The sequence below is a fragment of the Rhinoderma darwinii genome (genome assembly GCF_050947455.1).
Source record: "Rhinoderma darwinii isolate aRhiDar2 chromosome 2 unlocalized genomic scaffold, aRhiDar2.hap1 SUPER_2_unloc_38, whole genome shotgun sequence".
Taxonomy (NCBI): Eukaryota; Metazoa; Chordata; class Amphibia; order Anura; family Rhinodermatidae; genus Rhinoderma; species Rhinoderma darwinii.
This window is the reverse complement of record NW_027461705.1, coordinates 381,544-398,458: the sequence shown is the minus strand read 5'-3', so window position 1 is coordinate 398,458 and position 16,915 is coordinate 381,544. Positions and strand designations below refer to the sequence as shown.

Sequence of the window (16,915 nt, the reverse complement as noted above, 5' to 3'; positions counted from 1 at the left end):
TCTTACAGTAGAGGCTCCATAGTGTGACTGCTCTTACAGTAGAGGTTCCATAGTGTGACCGCTCTTACAGTAGAGGGTCCATAGTGTGACCGCTCTTACAGTAGAGGTTCCATAGTGTGACCGATCTTACAGTAGAGGTTCCATAGTGTGACTGCTCTTACAGTAGAGGGTCCATAGTGTGACCGATCTTACAGTAGAGGCTCCATAGTGTGACTGCTCTTACAGTAGAGAGTCCATAGTGTGACTGATCTTACAGTAGAGGTTCCATAGTGTGACTGATCTTACAGTAGAGGTTCCATAGTGTGACTGCTCTTACAGTAGAGGGTCCATAGTGTGACCGCTCTTACAGTAGAGGTTCCATAGTGTGACTGATCTTACAGTAGAGGCTCCATAGTGTGACTGCTCTTACAGTAGAGGCTCCATAGTGTGACTGCTCTTACAGTAGAGGCTCCATAGTGTGACTGCTCTTACAGTAGAGGTTCCATAGTGTGACTGATCTTACAGTAGAGGTTCCATAGTGTGACCGCTCTTACAGTAGAGGTTCCATAGTGTGACTGCTCTTACAGTAGAGAGTCCATAGTGTGACTGATCTTACAGTAGAGGCTCCATAGTGTGACTACTCTTACAGTAGAGGGTTCATAGTGTGACTGCTCTTACAGTAGAGGTTCCATAGTGTGACTGATCTTACTGTAGAGGTTCCATAGTGTGACTGATCTTACAGTAGAGGTTCCATAGTGTGACTGCTCTTACAGTAGAGGCTCCATAGTGTCACTGCTCTTACAGTGGAGGCTCCATAGTGTGACTGCTCTTACAGTAGAGGCTCCATAGTGTGACTGCTCTTACAGTAGAGGTTCCATAGTGTGACTGCTCTTACAGTAGAGGCTCCATAGTGTGACTGCTCTTACAGTAGAGGTTCCATAGTGTGACTGCTCTTACAGTAGAGGTTCCATAGTGTGACTGATCTTACAGTAGAGGTTCCATAGTGTGACTGCTCTTACAGTAGAGGCTCCATAGTGTCACTGCTCTTACAGTGGAGGCTCCATAGTGTGACTGCTCTTACAGTAGAGGCTCCATAGTGTGACTGCTCTTACAGTAGAGGTTCCATAGTGTGACTGCTCTTACAGTAGAGGCTCCATAGTGTGACTGATCTTACAGTAGAGACTCCATAGTGTGACTGATCTTACAGTAGAGGTTCCATAGTGTGTGACTGCTCTTACAGTAGAGGTTCCATAGTGTGACTGCTCTTACAGTAGAGGTTCCATAGTGTGACTGATCTTACAGTAGAGGCTCCATAGTGTGACTGATCTTACAGTAGAGGTTCCATAGTGTGACTGCTCTTACAGTAGAGGCTCCATAGTGTGACTGATCTTACAGTAGAGGTTCCATAGTGTGACTGCTCTTACAGTAGAGGCTCCATAGTGTGACTGATCTTACAGTAGAGGCTCCATAGTGTGACTGATCTTACAGTAGAGGTTCCATAGTGTAACTGCTCTTATAGGAGAGGTTCCATAGTGTGACTGATCTTACAGTAGAGGTTCTATAGTGTGACTGCTCTTACAGTAGAGGTTCCATAGTGTGACTGATCTTACAGTAGAGGTTCCATAGTGTGACTGCTCTTACAGTAGAGGCTCCATAGTGTGACTGCTCTTACAGTAGAGGCTCCATAGTGTGACTGATCTTACAGTAGAGGTTCTATAGTGTGACTGATCTTACAGTAGAGGCTCCATAGTGTGACTGCTCTTACAGTAGAGGTTCCATAGTGTGACCGCTCTTACAGTAGAGGCTCCATAGTGTGACCGCTCTTACAGTAGAGGTTCCATAGTGTGACTGCTCTTACAGTAGAGGTTCCATAGTGTGACTGCTCTTACAGTAGAGGTTCCATAGTGTGACTGATCTTACAGTAGAGGGTCCATAGTGTGACTGCTCTTACAGTAGAGGTTACATAGTGTGACTGATCTTACAGTAGAGGTTCCATAGTGTGACTGCTCTTACAGTAGAGGTTCCATAGTGTGACCGCTCTTACAGTAGAGGTTCCATAGTGTGACTGATCTTACAGTAGAGGCTCCATAGTGTGACTGCTCTTACAGTAGAGGCTCCATAGTGTGACTTCTCTTACAGTAGAGGTTCCATAGTGTGACTGATCTTACAGTAGAGGTTCCATAGTGTGACTGATCTTACAGTAGAGGCTCCATAGTGTGACTGCTCTTACAGTAGAGGCTCCATAGTGTGACCGCTCTTACAGTAGAGGTTCCATAGTGTGACTGCTCTTACAGTAGAGGCTCCATAGTGTGACTGCTCTTACAGTAGAGGTTCCATAGTGTGACTGCTCTTACAGTAGAGGTTCCATAGTGTGACTGCTCTTACAGTAGAGGTTCCATAGTGTGACCGCTTTTACAGTAGAGGGTCCATAGTGTGACTGCTCTTACAGTAGAGGTTGCATAGTGTGACTGATCTTACAGTAGAGGTTCCATAGTGTGACTGCTCTTACAGTAGAGGCTCCATAGTGTGACTGCTCTTACAGTAGAGGTTCCATAGTGTGACTGATCTTACAGTAGAGGTTCCATAGTGTGACTGATCTTACAGTAGAGGTTCCATAGTGTGACTGCTCTTACAGTAGAGGCTCCATAGTGTGACTGCTCTTACAGTAGAGGCTCCATAGTGTGACTGCTCTTACAGTAGAGGTTCCATAGTGTGACTGCTCTTACAGTAGAGTTTGCATAGTGTGACTGATCTTACAGTAGAGGTTCCATAGTGTGACTGCTCTTACAGTAGAGGCTCCATAGTGTGACTGCTCTTACAGTAGAGGCTCCATAGTGTGACTGCTCTTACAGTAGAGGTTCCATAGTGTGACTGCTCTTACAGCAGAGGCTCCATAGTGTGACTGATCTTACAGTAGAGGATCCATAGTGTGACTGCTCTTACAGTAGAGGCTCCATAGTGTGACTGCTCTTACAGTAGAGGCTCCATAGTGTGACTGCTCTTACAGTAGAGGTTCCATAGTGTGACTGCTCTTACGGTAGAGGTTCCATAGTGTGACTGCTCTTACGGTAGAGGCTCCATAGTGTGACTGATCTTACGGTAGAGGGTCCATAGTGTGACTGCTCTTACAGTAGAGGGTCCATAGTGTGACTGCTCTTACGGTAGAGGCTCCATAGTGTGACTGATCTTACAGTAGAGGCTCCATAGTGTGACTGTTCTTACAGTAGAGGCTCCATAGTGTGACTGCTCTTACAGTAGAGGCTCCATAGTGTAACTGCTCTTACAGTAGAGGCTCCATAGTGTGACTGCTCTTACAGTAGAGGCTCCATAGTGTGACTGCTCTTACAGTAGAGGTTCCATAGTGTGACTGCTCTTACAGTAGAGGCTCCATAGTGTGACTGATCTTACAGTAGAGGTTCCATAGTGTGACTGATCTTACAGTAGAGGCTCCATAGTGTGACTGCTGTTACAGTAGAGGCTCCATAGTGTGACTGATCTTACAGTAGAGGCTCCATAGTGTGACTGTTCTTAAAGTAGAGGCTCCATAGTGTGACTGCTCTTACAGTAGAGGCTCCATAGTGTGACTGATCTTACAGTAGAGGCTCCTTAGTGTGACTGCTCTTACAGTAGAGGTTCCATAGTGTGACTGATCTTACAGTGGAGGTTCCATAGTGTGACTGCTCTTACAGTAGAGGCTCCATAGTGTGACTGCTCTTACAGTAGAGGCTCCATAGTGTGACTGCTCTTACAGTAGAGGTTCCATAGTGTGACTGATCTTACAGTAGAGGCTCCATAGTGTAACTGCTCTTACAGTAGAGGCTCCATAGTGTGACTGCTCTTACAGTAGAGGCTCCATAGTGTGACTGCTCTTACAGTAGAGGTTCCATAGTGTGACTGCTCTTACAGTAGAGGCTCCATAGTGTGACTGATCTTACAGTAGAGGTTCCATAGTGTGACTGATCTTACAGTAGAGGCTCCATAGTGTGACTGATCTTACAGTAGAGGTTCCATAGTGTGACTGCTCTTACAGTAGAGGCTCCATAGTGTGACTGCTCTTACAGTAGAGGTTCCATAGTGTGACTGCTCTTACAGTAGAGGCTCCATAGTGTGACTGATCTTACAGTAGAGGTTCCATAGTGTGACTGATCTTACAGTAGAGTCTCCATAGTGTGACTGCTCTTACAGTAGAGGTTCCATAGTGTGACTGCTCTTACAGTAGAGGCTCCATAGTGTGACTGCTCTTACAGTAGAGGTTCCATAGTGTGACTGATCTTACAGTAGAGTCTCCATAGTGTGACTGATCTTACAGTAGAGGCTCCATAGTGTGACTGATCTTACAGCAGAGGTTCCATAGTGTGACTGATCTTACAGTAGAGGTTCTATAGTGTGACTGATCTTACAGTAGAGGTTCCATAGTGTGACTGATCTTACAGTAGAGGTTCCATAGTGTGACCGATCTTACAGTAGAGGTTCCATAGTGTGACTGATCTTACAGTAGAGGCTCCATAGTGTGACTGCTCTTACAGTAGAGTCTCCATAGTGTGACTGATCTTACAGTAGAGGTTCCATAGTGTGACCGCTCTTACAGTAGAGGTTCCATAGTGTGACTGCTCTTACAGTAGAGGTTCCATAGTGTGACTGATCTTACAGTAGAGGCTCCATAGTGTGACTGCTCTTACAGTAGAGGCTCCATAGTGTGACTGATCTTACAGTAGAGGTTCCATAGTGTGACTGCTCTTACAGTAGAGGTTTCATAGTGTGACTGATCTTACACTAGAGGCTCCATAGTGTGACTGCTGTTACAGTAGAGAATCCTCTACCATGTTGGTGTAGTCTTCCCTCCCTCTTGATGTAGCGGCGCCCCCTTGTTTCAGTCCTGGGACATCTCTGTTGTGACCTGTGATCTCGCCCTCGGACGTCTTATCTCTGTTGTTCTTCTTCCTCTGCGGTTGTCACAGAACGTTGCGTTACTGGATGTGATTTGGGGAATTTCGGGCTCTTCTTCTGAATCCCCTTCCTGACACTTTTGGTTCCTCTCCGTTTTGTAGTTACAATGTCCGGTCCGCTGAGTGAGAAGAGTCCGGTGTCCGCCCTCACCCTCAGCCTCCTCACCTCTCACAACGACCTCCTGTCTTCCAAGAGTCGGCAGATCTACGCCCACACTGACCTGCACAGCGCCATGGGGTTAGTGAGTGCAGAGCTGGGCTGCGGGGCGCCATCGGACCGCACCAACCCAAAATGGCTAAAAGAAGGCCGAAACCAGCTGCGTAAGGCGGCCGAGCACGAGAAGGAAGATCAGAATTGCAACCCAGATCCAGAGCGAATAAACAAAGATTGGACCAATCACAACCAAGACAAAGATGAGAGGAGACTGGAGGAGCTGGAGGTGTCGGCGCTGAACTGTGCCAACCGCAGGAGCAGCTCCCCACCCCCGCTCATCCAGGACGAGGATGATGAAGATGATGATCTGACTCCTGCCCAGAGCGAGGTCACCGATCCCATGACTACTGAGACCTCGGAGCTTAGTTCTGAGGTCGCGCAGGACAACGGAAAGGGCAGAGAGAACGGGCGCAGCGCCAGTCTACTGTTTGGCATGAGAAATACTGGTGGAAGTGACGAGGACTCCAGTTGGGCAACTCTATCCCAAGGAAGCCCGTCCTATGGCTCGCCCGATGACACAGGTGAGGTGGAGGGCCCTCATATCTGGGATGGTTATTATGAGGAGCAGTAGGTTTCCCTCCGGGACTTCCCTGTATTTCTGGTAGTGGCAGTCCCGCCCGTAGTCCCATCCGTGTATACGTGTGTGATGGTCGGAGGTGATTATGGGGTGACGTGTGATGGTCGGAGGTGATTATGGGGTGACGTGTGATGGTCAGAGGTGATTATGGGGTGACGTGTGATGGTCGGAGGTGATTATGGGGTGACGTGTGATGGTCGGAGGTGATTATGGGGTGACGTGTGATGGTCGGAGGTGATTATGGGGTGACGTGTGATGGTCGGAGGTGATTATGGGGTGACGTGTGATGGTCGGAGGTGATTATGGGGTGACGTGTGATGGTCGGAGGTGATTATGGGGTGACGTGTGATGGTCAGAGGTGATTATGGGGTGACGTGTGATGGTCGGAGGTGATTATGGGGTGACGTGTGATGGTCGGAGGTGATTATGGGGTGACGTGTGATGGTCGGAGGTGATTATGGGGTGACGTGTGATGGTCGGAGGTGATTATGGGGTGACGTGTGATGGTCGGAGGTGATTATGGGGTGACGTGTGATGGTCGGAGGTGATTATGGGGTGACGTGTGATGGTCGGAGGTGATTATGGGGTGACGTGTGATGGTCGGAGGTGATTATGGGGTGACGTGTGACGGTCGGAGGTGATTATGGGGTGACGTGTGACGGTCGGAGGTGATTATGGGGTGACGTGTGACGGTCGGAGGTGATTATGGGGTGACGTGTGACGGTCGGAGGTGATTATGGGGTGACGTGTGACGGTCGGAGGTGATTATGGGGTGACGTGTGATGGTCGGAGGTGATTATGGGGTGACGTGTGATGGTCGGAGGTGATTATGGGGTGACGTGTGATGGTCGGAGCTGATTATGGGGTGACGTGTGATGGTCGGAGCTGATTATGGGGTGACGTGTGATGGTCGGAGCTGATTATGGGGTGACGTGTGACGGTCGGAGGTGATTATGGGGTGACGTGTGACGGTCGGAGGTGATTATGGGGTGACGTGTGACGGTCGGAGGTGATTATGGGGTGACGTGTGACGGTCGGAGGTGATTATGGGGTGAAGTGTGATGGTCGGAGGTGATTATGGGGTGACGTGTGATGGTCGGAGGTGATTATGGGGTGACGTGTGATGGTCGGAGGTGATTATGGGGTGACGTGTGATGGTCGGAGGTGATTATGGGGTGACGTGTGTGATGGTCGGAGGTGATTATGGGGTGACGTGTGATGGTCGGAGGTGATTATGGGGTGACGTGTGATGGTCGGAGGTGATTATGGGGTGACGTGTGATGGTCGGAGGTGATTATGGGGTGACGTGTGATGGTCGGAGGTGATTATGGGGTGACGTGTGATGGTCGGAGGTGATTATGGGGTGACGTGTGATGGTCGGAGGTGATTTTGGGGTGACGTGTGATGGTCGGAGCTGATTATGGGGTGATGTGTGATGGTCGGAGCTGATTATGGGGTGACGTGTGATGGTCGGAGGTGATTATGGGGTGACGTGTGATGGTCGGAGGTGATTATGGGGTGACGTGTGATGGTCGGAGCTGATTATGGAGTGACGTGTGATGGTCGGAGGTGATTATGGGGTGACGTGTGATGGTCGGAGGTGATTATGGGGTGACGTGTGTTGGTCGGAGGTGATTATGGGGTGACGTGTGATGGTCGGAGGTGATTATGGGGTGACGTGTGATGGTCGGAGGTGATTATGGGGTGACGTGTGATGGTCGGAGGTGATTATGGGGTGACGTGTGATGGTCGGAGGTGATTATGGGGTGACGTGTGATGGTCGGAGGTGATTATGGGGTGACGTGTGATGGTCGGAGGTGATTATGGGGTGACGTGTGATGGACGGAGGTGATTTTGGGGTGACGTGTGATGGTCGGAGGTGATTATGGGGTGACGTGTGATGGTCGGAGGTGATTATGGGGTGACGTGTGATGGACGGAGGTGATTTTGGGGTGACGTGTGATGGTCGGAGGTGATTATGGGGTGACGTGTGATGGTCGGAGGTGGTTATGGGGTGACGTGTGATGGTCGGAGGTGATTTTGGGGTGACGTGTGATGGTCGGCGGTGATTTTGGTGTGACGTGTGATGGTCGGAGGTGATTATGGGGTGACGTGTGATGGACGGAGGTGATTTTGGGGTGACGTGTGATGGTCGGAGGTGATTATGGGGTGACGTGTGATGGTCGGAGGTGATTATGGGGTGACGTGTGATGGTCGGAGGTGATTATGGGGTGACGTGTGATGGTCGGAGGTGATTATGGGGTGACGTGTGATGGTCGGAGGTGATTATGGGGTGACGTGTGATGGTCGGAGGTGATTATGGGGTGACGTGTGATGGACGGAGGTGATTATGGGGTGACGTGTGATGGACGGAGGTGATTATGGGGTGACGTGTGATGGTCGGAGGTGATTTTGGGGTGACGTGTGATGGTCGGCGGTGATTTTGGGGTGACCCTACACTTTGAGTGCCTTGGCTTTGGGTGGGTGTCTGTAGGGTGGTTGACGATCCCCGCTCCTTCTTCATAGATTGCTTCTGGCCACGTAACTCTCTGGACGCAGACTCTGATCTGCCCTCCGGGTGGATGCGGGTGCAGGACACCTCAGGAACTTACTATTGGCACGTGCCCACTGGCACCACGCAATGGGAGCCGCCATCAGATCTGGGCAATGGGGAGCCCAAGATGTACTCGCCCTCCCCCGAGCAGACCCCCACAGAAGAGGAGGAGGAGGTAATATTATTCTAACTTGTGTCCTGAGCAGCGGCTAAATCACGCTCTTCTCTAAATGATGCCCATGATTGTCTTCTTCAGGAGCTGTCACAGGAGGAGATGTCAGACTTCAGTCACAGCGAGGCGGAGGACGTCACCTTCCATATCAACACCCTAAATCTCAGGTGAGGAGATCGAGGCCCAAGGCAGAGACATATATACTATATAGCACCCATCCTCCTCCCCCTGCAGTGGGCGGGGCAGACACCAGGTATTATATCCTCCTCTGGTTTGAGTCACCCTGCAGTGGGCGGGGCAGACACCAGGTATTATATCCTCCTCCCCCTGCAGTGGGCGGGGCAGACACCAGGTATTATATCCTCCTCTGGTTTGGGTCACCCTGTAGTGGGAGGGGCAGACACCAGGTATTATATCCTCCTCTGGTTTGAGTCACCCTGTAGTGGGAGGGTCAGACACCAGGTATTATATCCTCCTCCCCCTGCAGTGGGCGGGGCAGACACCAGGTATTATATCCTCCTCCGGTTTGGGTCACCCTGTAGTGGGAGGGGCAGACACCAGGTATTATATCCTCCTCTGGTTTGAGTCACCCTGTAGTGGGAGGGTCAGACACCAGGTATTATATCCTCCTCTGGTTTGGGTCACCCTGTAGTGGGCGGGGCAGACTCCAGGTATTATATCCTCCTCCCCCTGCAGTGGGCAGGGCAGACTCCAGGTATTATATCCTCCTCTGGTTTGAGTCACCCTGCAGTGGGAGGGGCAGACACCAGGTGTTATATCCGCCTCTGGTTTGGGTCACCCTGCAGTGGGCGGGGCAGACTCCAGGTATTATATCCTCCTCTGGTTTGGGTCACCCTGCAGTGGGCGGGGCAGACACCAGGTATTATATCCTCCTTTGGTTTGGGTCACCCTGCAGTGGGCGGGGCAGACTCCAAGTATTATATCCTCCTCCGGTTTGGGTCACCCTGCAGTGGGCGGGGCAGACACCAGGTATTATATCCTCCTCCGGTTAGGGTCACCCTGTAGTGGGCGGGGCAGACTCCAGGTATTATATCGTCCTCTGGTTTGGATCACCCTGCAGTGGGAGGGGCAGACACCAGGTATTATATCCTCCGGTTTGGGTCACCCTGCAGTGGGAGGGGCAGACACCAGGTATTATATCCTCCTCCGGTTCGTGTCTCCCTGTAGTGGGCGGGGCAGACTCCAGGTATTATATCCTCCTCCGGTTTGGGTCACCCTGCAGTGGGCGGGGCAGACTCCAGGTATTATATCGTCCTCCGGTTTGGATCACCCTGCAGTGGGCGGGGCAGACTCCAGGTATTATATCCACCTCCAGTTTGGATCACCCTGCAGTGGGAGGGGCAGACACCAGGTATTATATCCTCCGGTTTGGGTCACCCTGCAGTGGGCGGGGCAGACACCAGGTATTATATCCTCCTCCGGTTTGGGTCACCCTGCAGTGGGTGGAGCAGACTCCAGGTATTATATCCTCCTCCGGTTTGAGTCACCCTGCAGTGGGTGGAGCAGACTCCAGGTATTATATCCTCCTCCGGTTTGGGTCACCCTGCAGTGGGTGGAGCACACACCAGGTATTATATCCTCCTCCGGTTTGAGTCACCCTGCAGTGGGTGGAGCACACACCAGGTATTATATCCTCCTCCGGTTTGAGTCACCCTGCAGTGGGTGGAGCAGACTCCAGGCGTTATATCCTCCTCCGGTTTGGGTCACCCTGCAGTGGGCGGGGCAGACTCCAGGTATTATATCCTCCTCCGGTTTGGGTCACCCTGTAGTGGGTGGAGCAGACACCAGGCGTTATATCCTCCTCCGGTTTGGGTCACCCTGTAGTGGGCTGGATGTAGCTCTCCGTTGGGTCACACATGGGCAGGTGCTGAGTTTGGGGGCCGGATATTTCACGTGTTTTCGTTGTAATGTGATGAGTTATTATTTGATGTTTCTCCTCCACAGCTCTTTTCAGTCATCAGAAGAGAAGGGGCCACTGCTGATGGGTGACTCGGGGCCACAGGTACGTCCGTCACAGCCTCTCTTCTCTCTGCCCTCGTCTTCCTCCTTTTCTGAGGGTTTTGTCTCTTGCAGAGGTTCCCGGTTTGCTCTCTGGGTTGGGTTGAGATGACGGAGGACGACTTGTCCCCGGGAAGGAGCAGCGTGGCAGTGAATAGCTGCATCCGACAACTGTCTATTCACAGCCAGAGCCTGGCACAGGTAAGTCACTGATCAACGCCCCGGGCACATGATGAACTACAAATACCAGCACAGGGGTGACCAGCGGTGGAGGTCACCTCAAGCGTCCTGCTGGGAGGGTAAAGCCTACTACTGCTGCGTTCTGTAGGGATATAAGATCTCCGCCCATGAACCCGTAAGAGCCTGAGGTGCCGGGCTGGGAAACACTGCTGTGCATGTTAGGGGGAGACCCCTGTTTGTGGTGACCCCCGGTGTCTTGCAGGGGAAGGACATGCTGCTGGTGTTGGACGATGACTCTCTGAAGCTCTATGACGACTCCGGGCAGACGTTACTGCACTCCCAGCCCATCGTTGGCATCCGTGTATGGGGCGTGGGCAGAGATGATGGCAGGTGAGGGCCCGCTGCGGGGGGGGGTCTTACTTTAACCCCTTACTGACTAGCTCTTATTACTTAACCTCTTTCCTTCTCCTTGTTATTATGCTGCTGTTGATGGACCCAGAGAGAGGTATAGTATATATATATATAGATTACACGTGTACTGGAGGAGGTGACCGTACAGTGTGGAGCATGTGTTGTCTTATATAGGTGCATGTCTATATAATCTATATGTACATTCGCCCCCCTCTCCTCCTGATCGCAGGGACTTTGCCTACGTAGCGAGAGACAAGCTGACGCTGCTGCTGAAGTGCCACGTGTTCCGGTGCCAGACGCCCGCCAAGGCCATAGCGACGGGTCTGCACGGCGTCTGCTCCCGGGTACGTCATCCCGTGTGACTGGTGTACGGAGGATCTTAGGACCACCCATCGTGACTCTCATATTATCACCTACAGATAATGGCTGAAAGACGGACCACACGATCCCTCATGGACGGCCTGTTCCTGGACCAGTCCCGTATGGTGGACGTCCCTTTCCAAGGTCAGGATCCATATAATGTCAGGTGAATTCACGGGGCCCCAGATCACAATGTCCTCGCCCCACCTCTTCACGCGTCATCCCTGCCCCCACAATATAAACCTTCAGAAATATCTGACTGTAAAGTCATCATCTTCCAAAGGGTTAAAAGTTCTAGTCGTTATTCTCTCAGTTTCTTCTGTTTTGGGGAAAGTTGGAGGGAAACAAATATGTCTGACATGAAACCTCACCCAGCTTTCCCGGAGACGCGACTGTCAGATCCGGCTGCGGTCAATATCAGGTAACGCCAGGAGAGCTGGGGGACTCCTGTGTGGAGGCTGGGAGTGGTAGTCTCATCTCTTGTCACCCGACGTTCCCATATTCACCAGGTTGGTAGGAGGAGGGGGGACGCTGTCAGACCCGGAGCCCCCCGTTCAGGGATTGTTTGGCTTTTCTTCCAGTTGAGTTTCCGGCTCCAAAGAATGAACTTGCTCAGCGCTTCCAGGTCTTCTACTTGGGGAACGTCGCCGTCAGTAAACCCGCGGGTAAGTTCTGGCGGGATCTGGGATATTGTCTGTGACCGGTTCATGACAACACTTCATTATAAAGTGACCGACATGTGCCCGGCCCTGAGCCCTCCGGCAGCGGCTGGTGACATGTGCCCGGCCCTCAGCCCTCCGGCAGCGGCTGGTGACATGTGCTCAGCCCTCCGGCAGCGGCTGGTGACGTGCCCGGCCCTCAGCCCTCCGGCAGCGGCTGGTGACATGTGCCCGGCCCTCAGCCCTCCGGCAGCGGCTGGTGACATGTGCCCGGCCCTCAGCCCTCCAGCAGCGGCTGGTGACATGTGCCCGGCCCTCAGCCCTCCGGCAGCGGCTGGTGACATGTGCCCGGCCCTCAGCCCTCCGGCAGCGGCTGGTGACATCTGCCCGGCCCTCAGCCCTCCGGCAGCGGCTGGTGACATGTGCCCGGCCCTGAGCCCTCCGGCAGCGGCTGGTGACATGTGCCCGGCCCTCAGCCCTCCGGCAGCGGCTGGTGACATGTGCCCGGCCCTCAGCCCTCCGGCAGCGGCTGGTGACATGTGCCCGGCCCTCAGCCCTCCGGCAGCGGCTGGTGACATCTGCCCGGCCCTCAGCCCTCCGGCAGCGGCTGGTGACATCTGCCCGGCCCTCAGCCCTCCGGCAGCGGCTGGTGACATGTGCCCGGCCCTCAGCCCTCCGGCAGCGGCTGGTGACATGTGCCCGGCCCTCAGCCCTCCGGCAGCGGCTGGTGACATGTGCCCGGCCCTCAGCCCTCCGGCAGCGGCTGGTGACATGTGCCCGGCCCTCAGCCCTCCGGCAGCGGCTGGTGACATCTGCCCGGCCCTCAGCCCTCCGGCAGCGGCTGGTGACATCTGCCCGGCCCTCAGCCCTCCGGCAGCGGCTGGTGACATGTGCCCGGCCCTCAGCCCTCCGGCAGCGGCTGGTGACATGTGCCCGGCCCTCAGCCCTCCGGCAGCGGCTGGTGACATGTGCCCGGCCCTCAGCCCTCCGGCAGCGGCTGGTGACATGTGCCCGGCCCTGAGCCCTCCGGCAGCGGCTGGTGACATGTGCCCGGCCCTGAGCCCTCCGGCAGCGGCTGGTGACATGTGCCCGGCCCTCAGCCCTCCGGCAGCGGCTGGTGACATCTGCCCGGCCCTCAGCCCTCCGGCAGCGGCTGGTGACATGTGCCCGGCCCTCAGCCCTCCGGTAGCGGCTGGTGACATCTGCCCGGCCCTCCGGCAGCGGCTGGTGACATGTGCCCGGCCCTCAGCCCTCCGGCAGCGGCTGGTGACATAATAATAATCTTTATTCATATAGCGCCAACATATTACGCAGCACTTTACAATTTAGAGGGAACATGAAACAAACAATATCAGACATTACATAGTGACAAAGTTCATTTACAATTCAAACCTGGGGAGTGAGGACCCTGCTCGCAAGAGCTTACAATCTATGAGGACATAAGGGAGACACAAAGTGTAACAGTGATTGTTCTGTACAATGGTCCGGCCATTTTTATACACATGCGGTGGTAACATAAAGCTGCATGAGCCGGTCACCAGCCACTATCCGTGTATGACGGACATGAAGAGAAGGAGTGTGAGGGAATCTTATTCTGATGACTAATCTAAATGGCCCTCCGGCAGCGGCTGGTGACATGTGCCCGGCCCTCCGGCAGCGGCTGGTGACATGTGCCCGGCCCTCAGCCCTCCGGCAGCGGCTGGTGACATGTGCCCGGCCCTCGGCCCTCCGGCAGCGGCTGGTGACATGTGCCACATGCCCAGATACCACTGACAAAACCACCACCAGTCATTATGGAGTGTAATGCATAAGTCCAGCCGCGTCCCGTCCACGTCCCTATCCTCCCTGGTAACGAGGAGAAGCTGCTGCCATTTTGGTCCCAGTCACCTCATGCCACCCTACCAGTCTCCGCCATGTCAGCAGTTACCCGCATGGACAGGACTACAGCGTCCTGACCCCTGACGCCTGTTATATGGGGGAGGGGTAAATGGTCGGGCGGTGGATTATTGACGCTGTTTCTTGTTTCCTGTAGGAATGGACGTCATAAACAACACCCTGCAGACTGCGATCAACACCGACCGCGCCGGCTGGTCCCCCGTCACTGTCAACGTGGCCTCCGCTACTGTAACGGTCTTACACCTGCAGGTACGAGCTCCCTGATCTCTGAGGACGCCTGCGTGTTCACGGTCTATGATAGAGGAGGATGTCGGCAGGCAGTTCATACCTGCACTATAGGAGGCGCTGTTTATTACACCATCCCCTGTTGTAGAGGCCCAGAGCGGAGGATGAGAGGATGATGGGTCTTATACTGCTGAGGATGATGGGTCTTATACTGCTGAGGATCATCGGTCTTATACTGCGGAGGATGATGGGTCTTATACTGCGGAGGATGAGAGGATGATGGGTCTTATACTGCTGAGGATGATGGGTCTTATACTGCTGAGGATGAGAGGATGATGGGTCTTATACTGCTGAGGATGAGAGGATGATGGGTCTTATACTGCGGAGGATGAGAGGATGATAGGTCTTATACTGCGGAGGATGATGGGTCTTATACTGCGGAGGATGAGAGGATGATAGGTCTTATACTGCGGAGGATGATGGGTCTTATACTGCGGAGGATGAGAGGATGATGGGTCTTATACTGCTGAGGATGAGAGGATGATGGGTCTTATACTGCGGAGGATGAGAGGATGATGGGTCTTATACTGCGGAGGATGATGGGTCTTATACTGCGGAGGATGATGGGTCTTATACTGCGGAGGATGATGGGTCTTATACTGTGGAGGATGAGAGGATGATGGGTCTTATACTGCGGAGGATGATGGGTCTTATACTGTGGAGGATGAGAGGATGATGGGTCTTATACTGCGGAGGATGAGAGGATGATGGGTCTGTTACTGCGGAGGATGAGAGGATGATGGGTCTTATACTGCGGAGGATGAGAGGATGATGGGTCTTATACTGCGGAGGATGAGAGGATGATGGGTCTTATACTGCGGAGGATGATGGGTCTTATACTGCGGAGGATGATGGGTCTTCTACTGCGGAGGATGAGAGGATGATGGGTCTTCTACTGCGGAGGATGAGAGGATGATGGGTCTTATACTGCGGAGGATGATGGGTCTTATACTGCGGAGGATGATGGGTCTTATACTGCGGAGGATGAGAGGATGATGGGTCTTATACTGCGGAGGATGAGAGGATGATGGGTCTTATACTGCTGAGGATGATGGGTCTTATACTGCGGAGGATGATGGGTCTTATACTGCGGAGGATGATGGGTCTTATACTGCGGAGGATGATGGGTCTTATACTGCGGAGGATGATGGGTCTTATACTGTGGAGGGTTCTGATCTCTAATCCCGCAGTGTGCGCTCAGGAAAAACTTGCTGCTGACGTTGAGCGGCCCCAGGTCTGGACATTCAGTGTAGAGCTCATGAGTTACTAAATGGGTTCTTTAGCTCTGTATATACAACTGAAGAAAGAGCAGCTGATGTAGCCGGGGCCAGTGCTGAGGAGCTGATGTAGCCGGTGCCAGTGCTGAGGAGCTGATGTAGCCGGTGCCAGTGCTGTTAATATATCAGCTGATATACTGAATTGGATGAATGTAGAGATGGTCCAAGCTAAATTAAATAAAATAAATGTGCACAAGGCCCCGGGACCAGATGGGTTACACCCTAGAGTTCTTAAAGAGCTTAGTTCAGTTATTTCTGTCCCCCTTTTCATAATATTCAGAGAATCTCTAGTGACTGGTATAGTGCCAAGGGACTGGCGCAGGGCAAATGTGGTGCCTATTTTCAAAAAGGGCTCTAGGTCTTCCCCGGGTAATTATAGACCAGTAAGCTTAACATCCATCGTGGGGAAAATGTTTGAGGGGCTATTGAGGGACTATATACAGGATTATGTGACAATAAATAGCATTATAAGTGACAGCCAGCACGGTTTTACTAAGGACAGAAGTTGTCAAACTAACCTAATCTGTTTTTATGAAGAGGTGAGCAGAAGCCTAGACAGAGGGGCCGCTGTGGATTTAGTGTTTATATGAGAGGTGAGCAGAAGTCTAGACAGAGGGGCCGCTGTGGATTTAGTGATTATATGAGAGGTGAGGAGAAGCCTAGACAGGGGCCGCTGTGGATATAATGATTATATGAAGAGGTGAGCAGAAGCCTAGACAGAGGGGCCGCTGTGGATATAGTGTTTATATGAAGAGGTGAGCAGAAGTCTAGACAGAGGGGCCGCTGTGGATATAGTGTTTATATGAAGAGGTGAGCAGAAGCCTAGACAGAGGGGCCGCTGTGGATATAGTGTTTATATGAAGAGGTGAGCAGAAGTCTAGACAGAGGGGCCGCTGTGGATATAGTGTTTATATGAAGAGGTGAGCAGAAGCCTAGACAGAGGGGCCGCTGTGGATATAGTGTTTATATGAAGAGGTGAGCAGAAGTCTAGACAGAGGGGCCGCTGTGGATATAGTGTTTATATGAAGAGGTGAGCAGAAGCCTAGACAGAGGGGCCGCTGTGGATATAGTGTTTATATGAAGAGGTGAGCAGAAGTCTAGACAGAGGGGCCGCTGTGGATATAGTGTTTATATGAAGAGGTGAGCAGAAGCCTAGACAGAGGGGCCGCTGTGGATATAGTGTTTATATGAAGAGGTGAGCAGAAGTCTAGACAGAGGGGCCGCTGTGGATATAGTGTTTATATGAAGAGGTGAGCAGAAGCCTAGACAGAGGGGCCGCTGTGGATATAGTGTTTTTATGAAGAGGTGAGCAGAAGCCTAGACAGAGGGGCCGCTGTGGATTTAGTGTTTTTGGACTTTGCAAAGCATTTGACACTGTCCCCCATA

General features: G+C 52.5%; 1 protein-coding gene across 1 annotated transcript in view; it reads left to right on the top strand.

The window, feature by feature from the left end:
* The window catches only part of LOC142677647 (amyloid beta precursor protein binding family B member 1-like), a 72,221-nt gene that overhangs the window by 34,165 nt on the left and 21,141 nt on the right, over positions 1-16,915 (top strand). Inside the window, exons 3-12 of the mRNA XM_075847265.1 lie at positions 5,028-5,660; positions 8,243-8,445; positions 8,527-8,609; positions 10,408-10,465; positions 10,537-10,662; positions 10,904-11,031; positions 11,282-11,396; positions 11,472-11,556; positions 11,994-12,077; positions 14,104-14,216. Of these exons, the coding sequence (XP_075703380.1) occupies positions 5,033-5,660; positions 8,243-8,445; positions 8,527-8,609; positions 10,408-10,465; positions 10,537-10,662; positions 10,904-11,031; positions 11,282-11,396; positions 11,472-11,556; positions 11,994-12,077; positions 14,104-14,216 (1,623 nt within the window). The 5' untranslated portion in view covers positions 5,028-5,032. The remainder of the gene's footprint in view (positions 1-5,027; positions 5,661-8,242; positions 8,446-8,526; positions 8,610-10,407; positions 10,466-10,536; positions 10,663-10,903; positions 11,032-11,281; positions 11,397-11,471; positions 11,557-11,993; positions 12,078-14,103; positions 14,217-16,915) is intronic.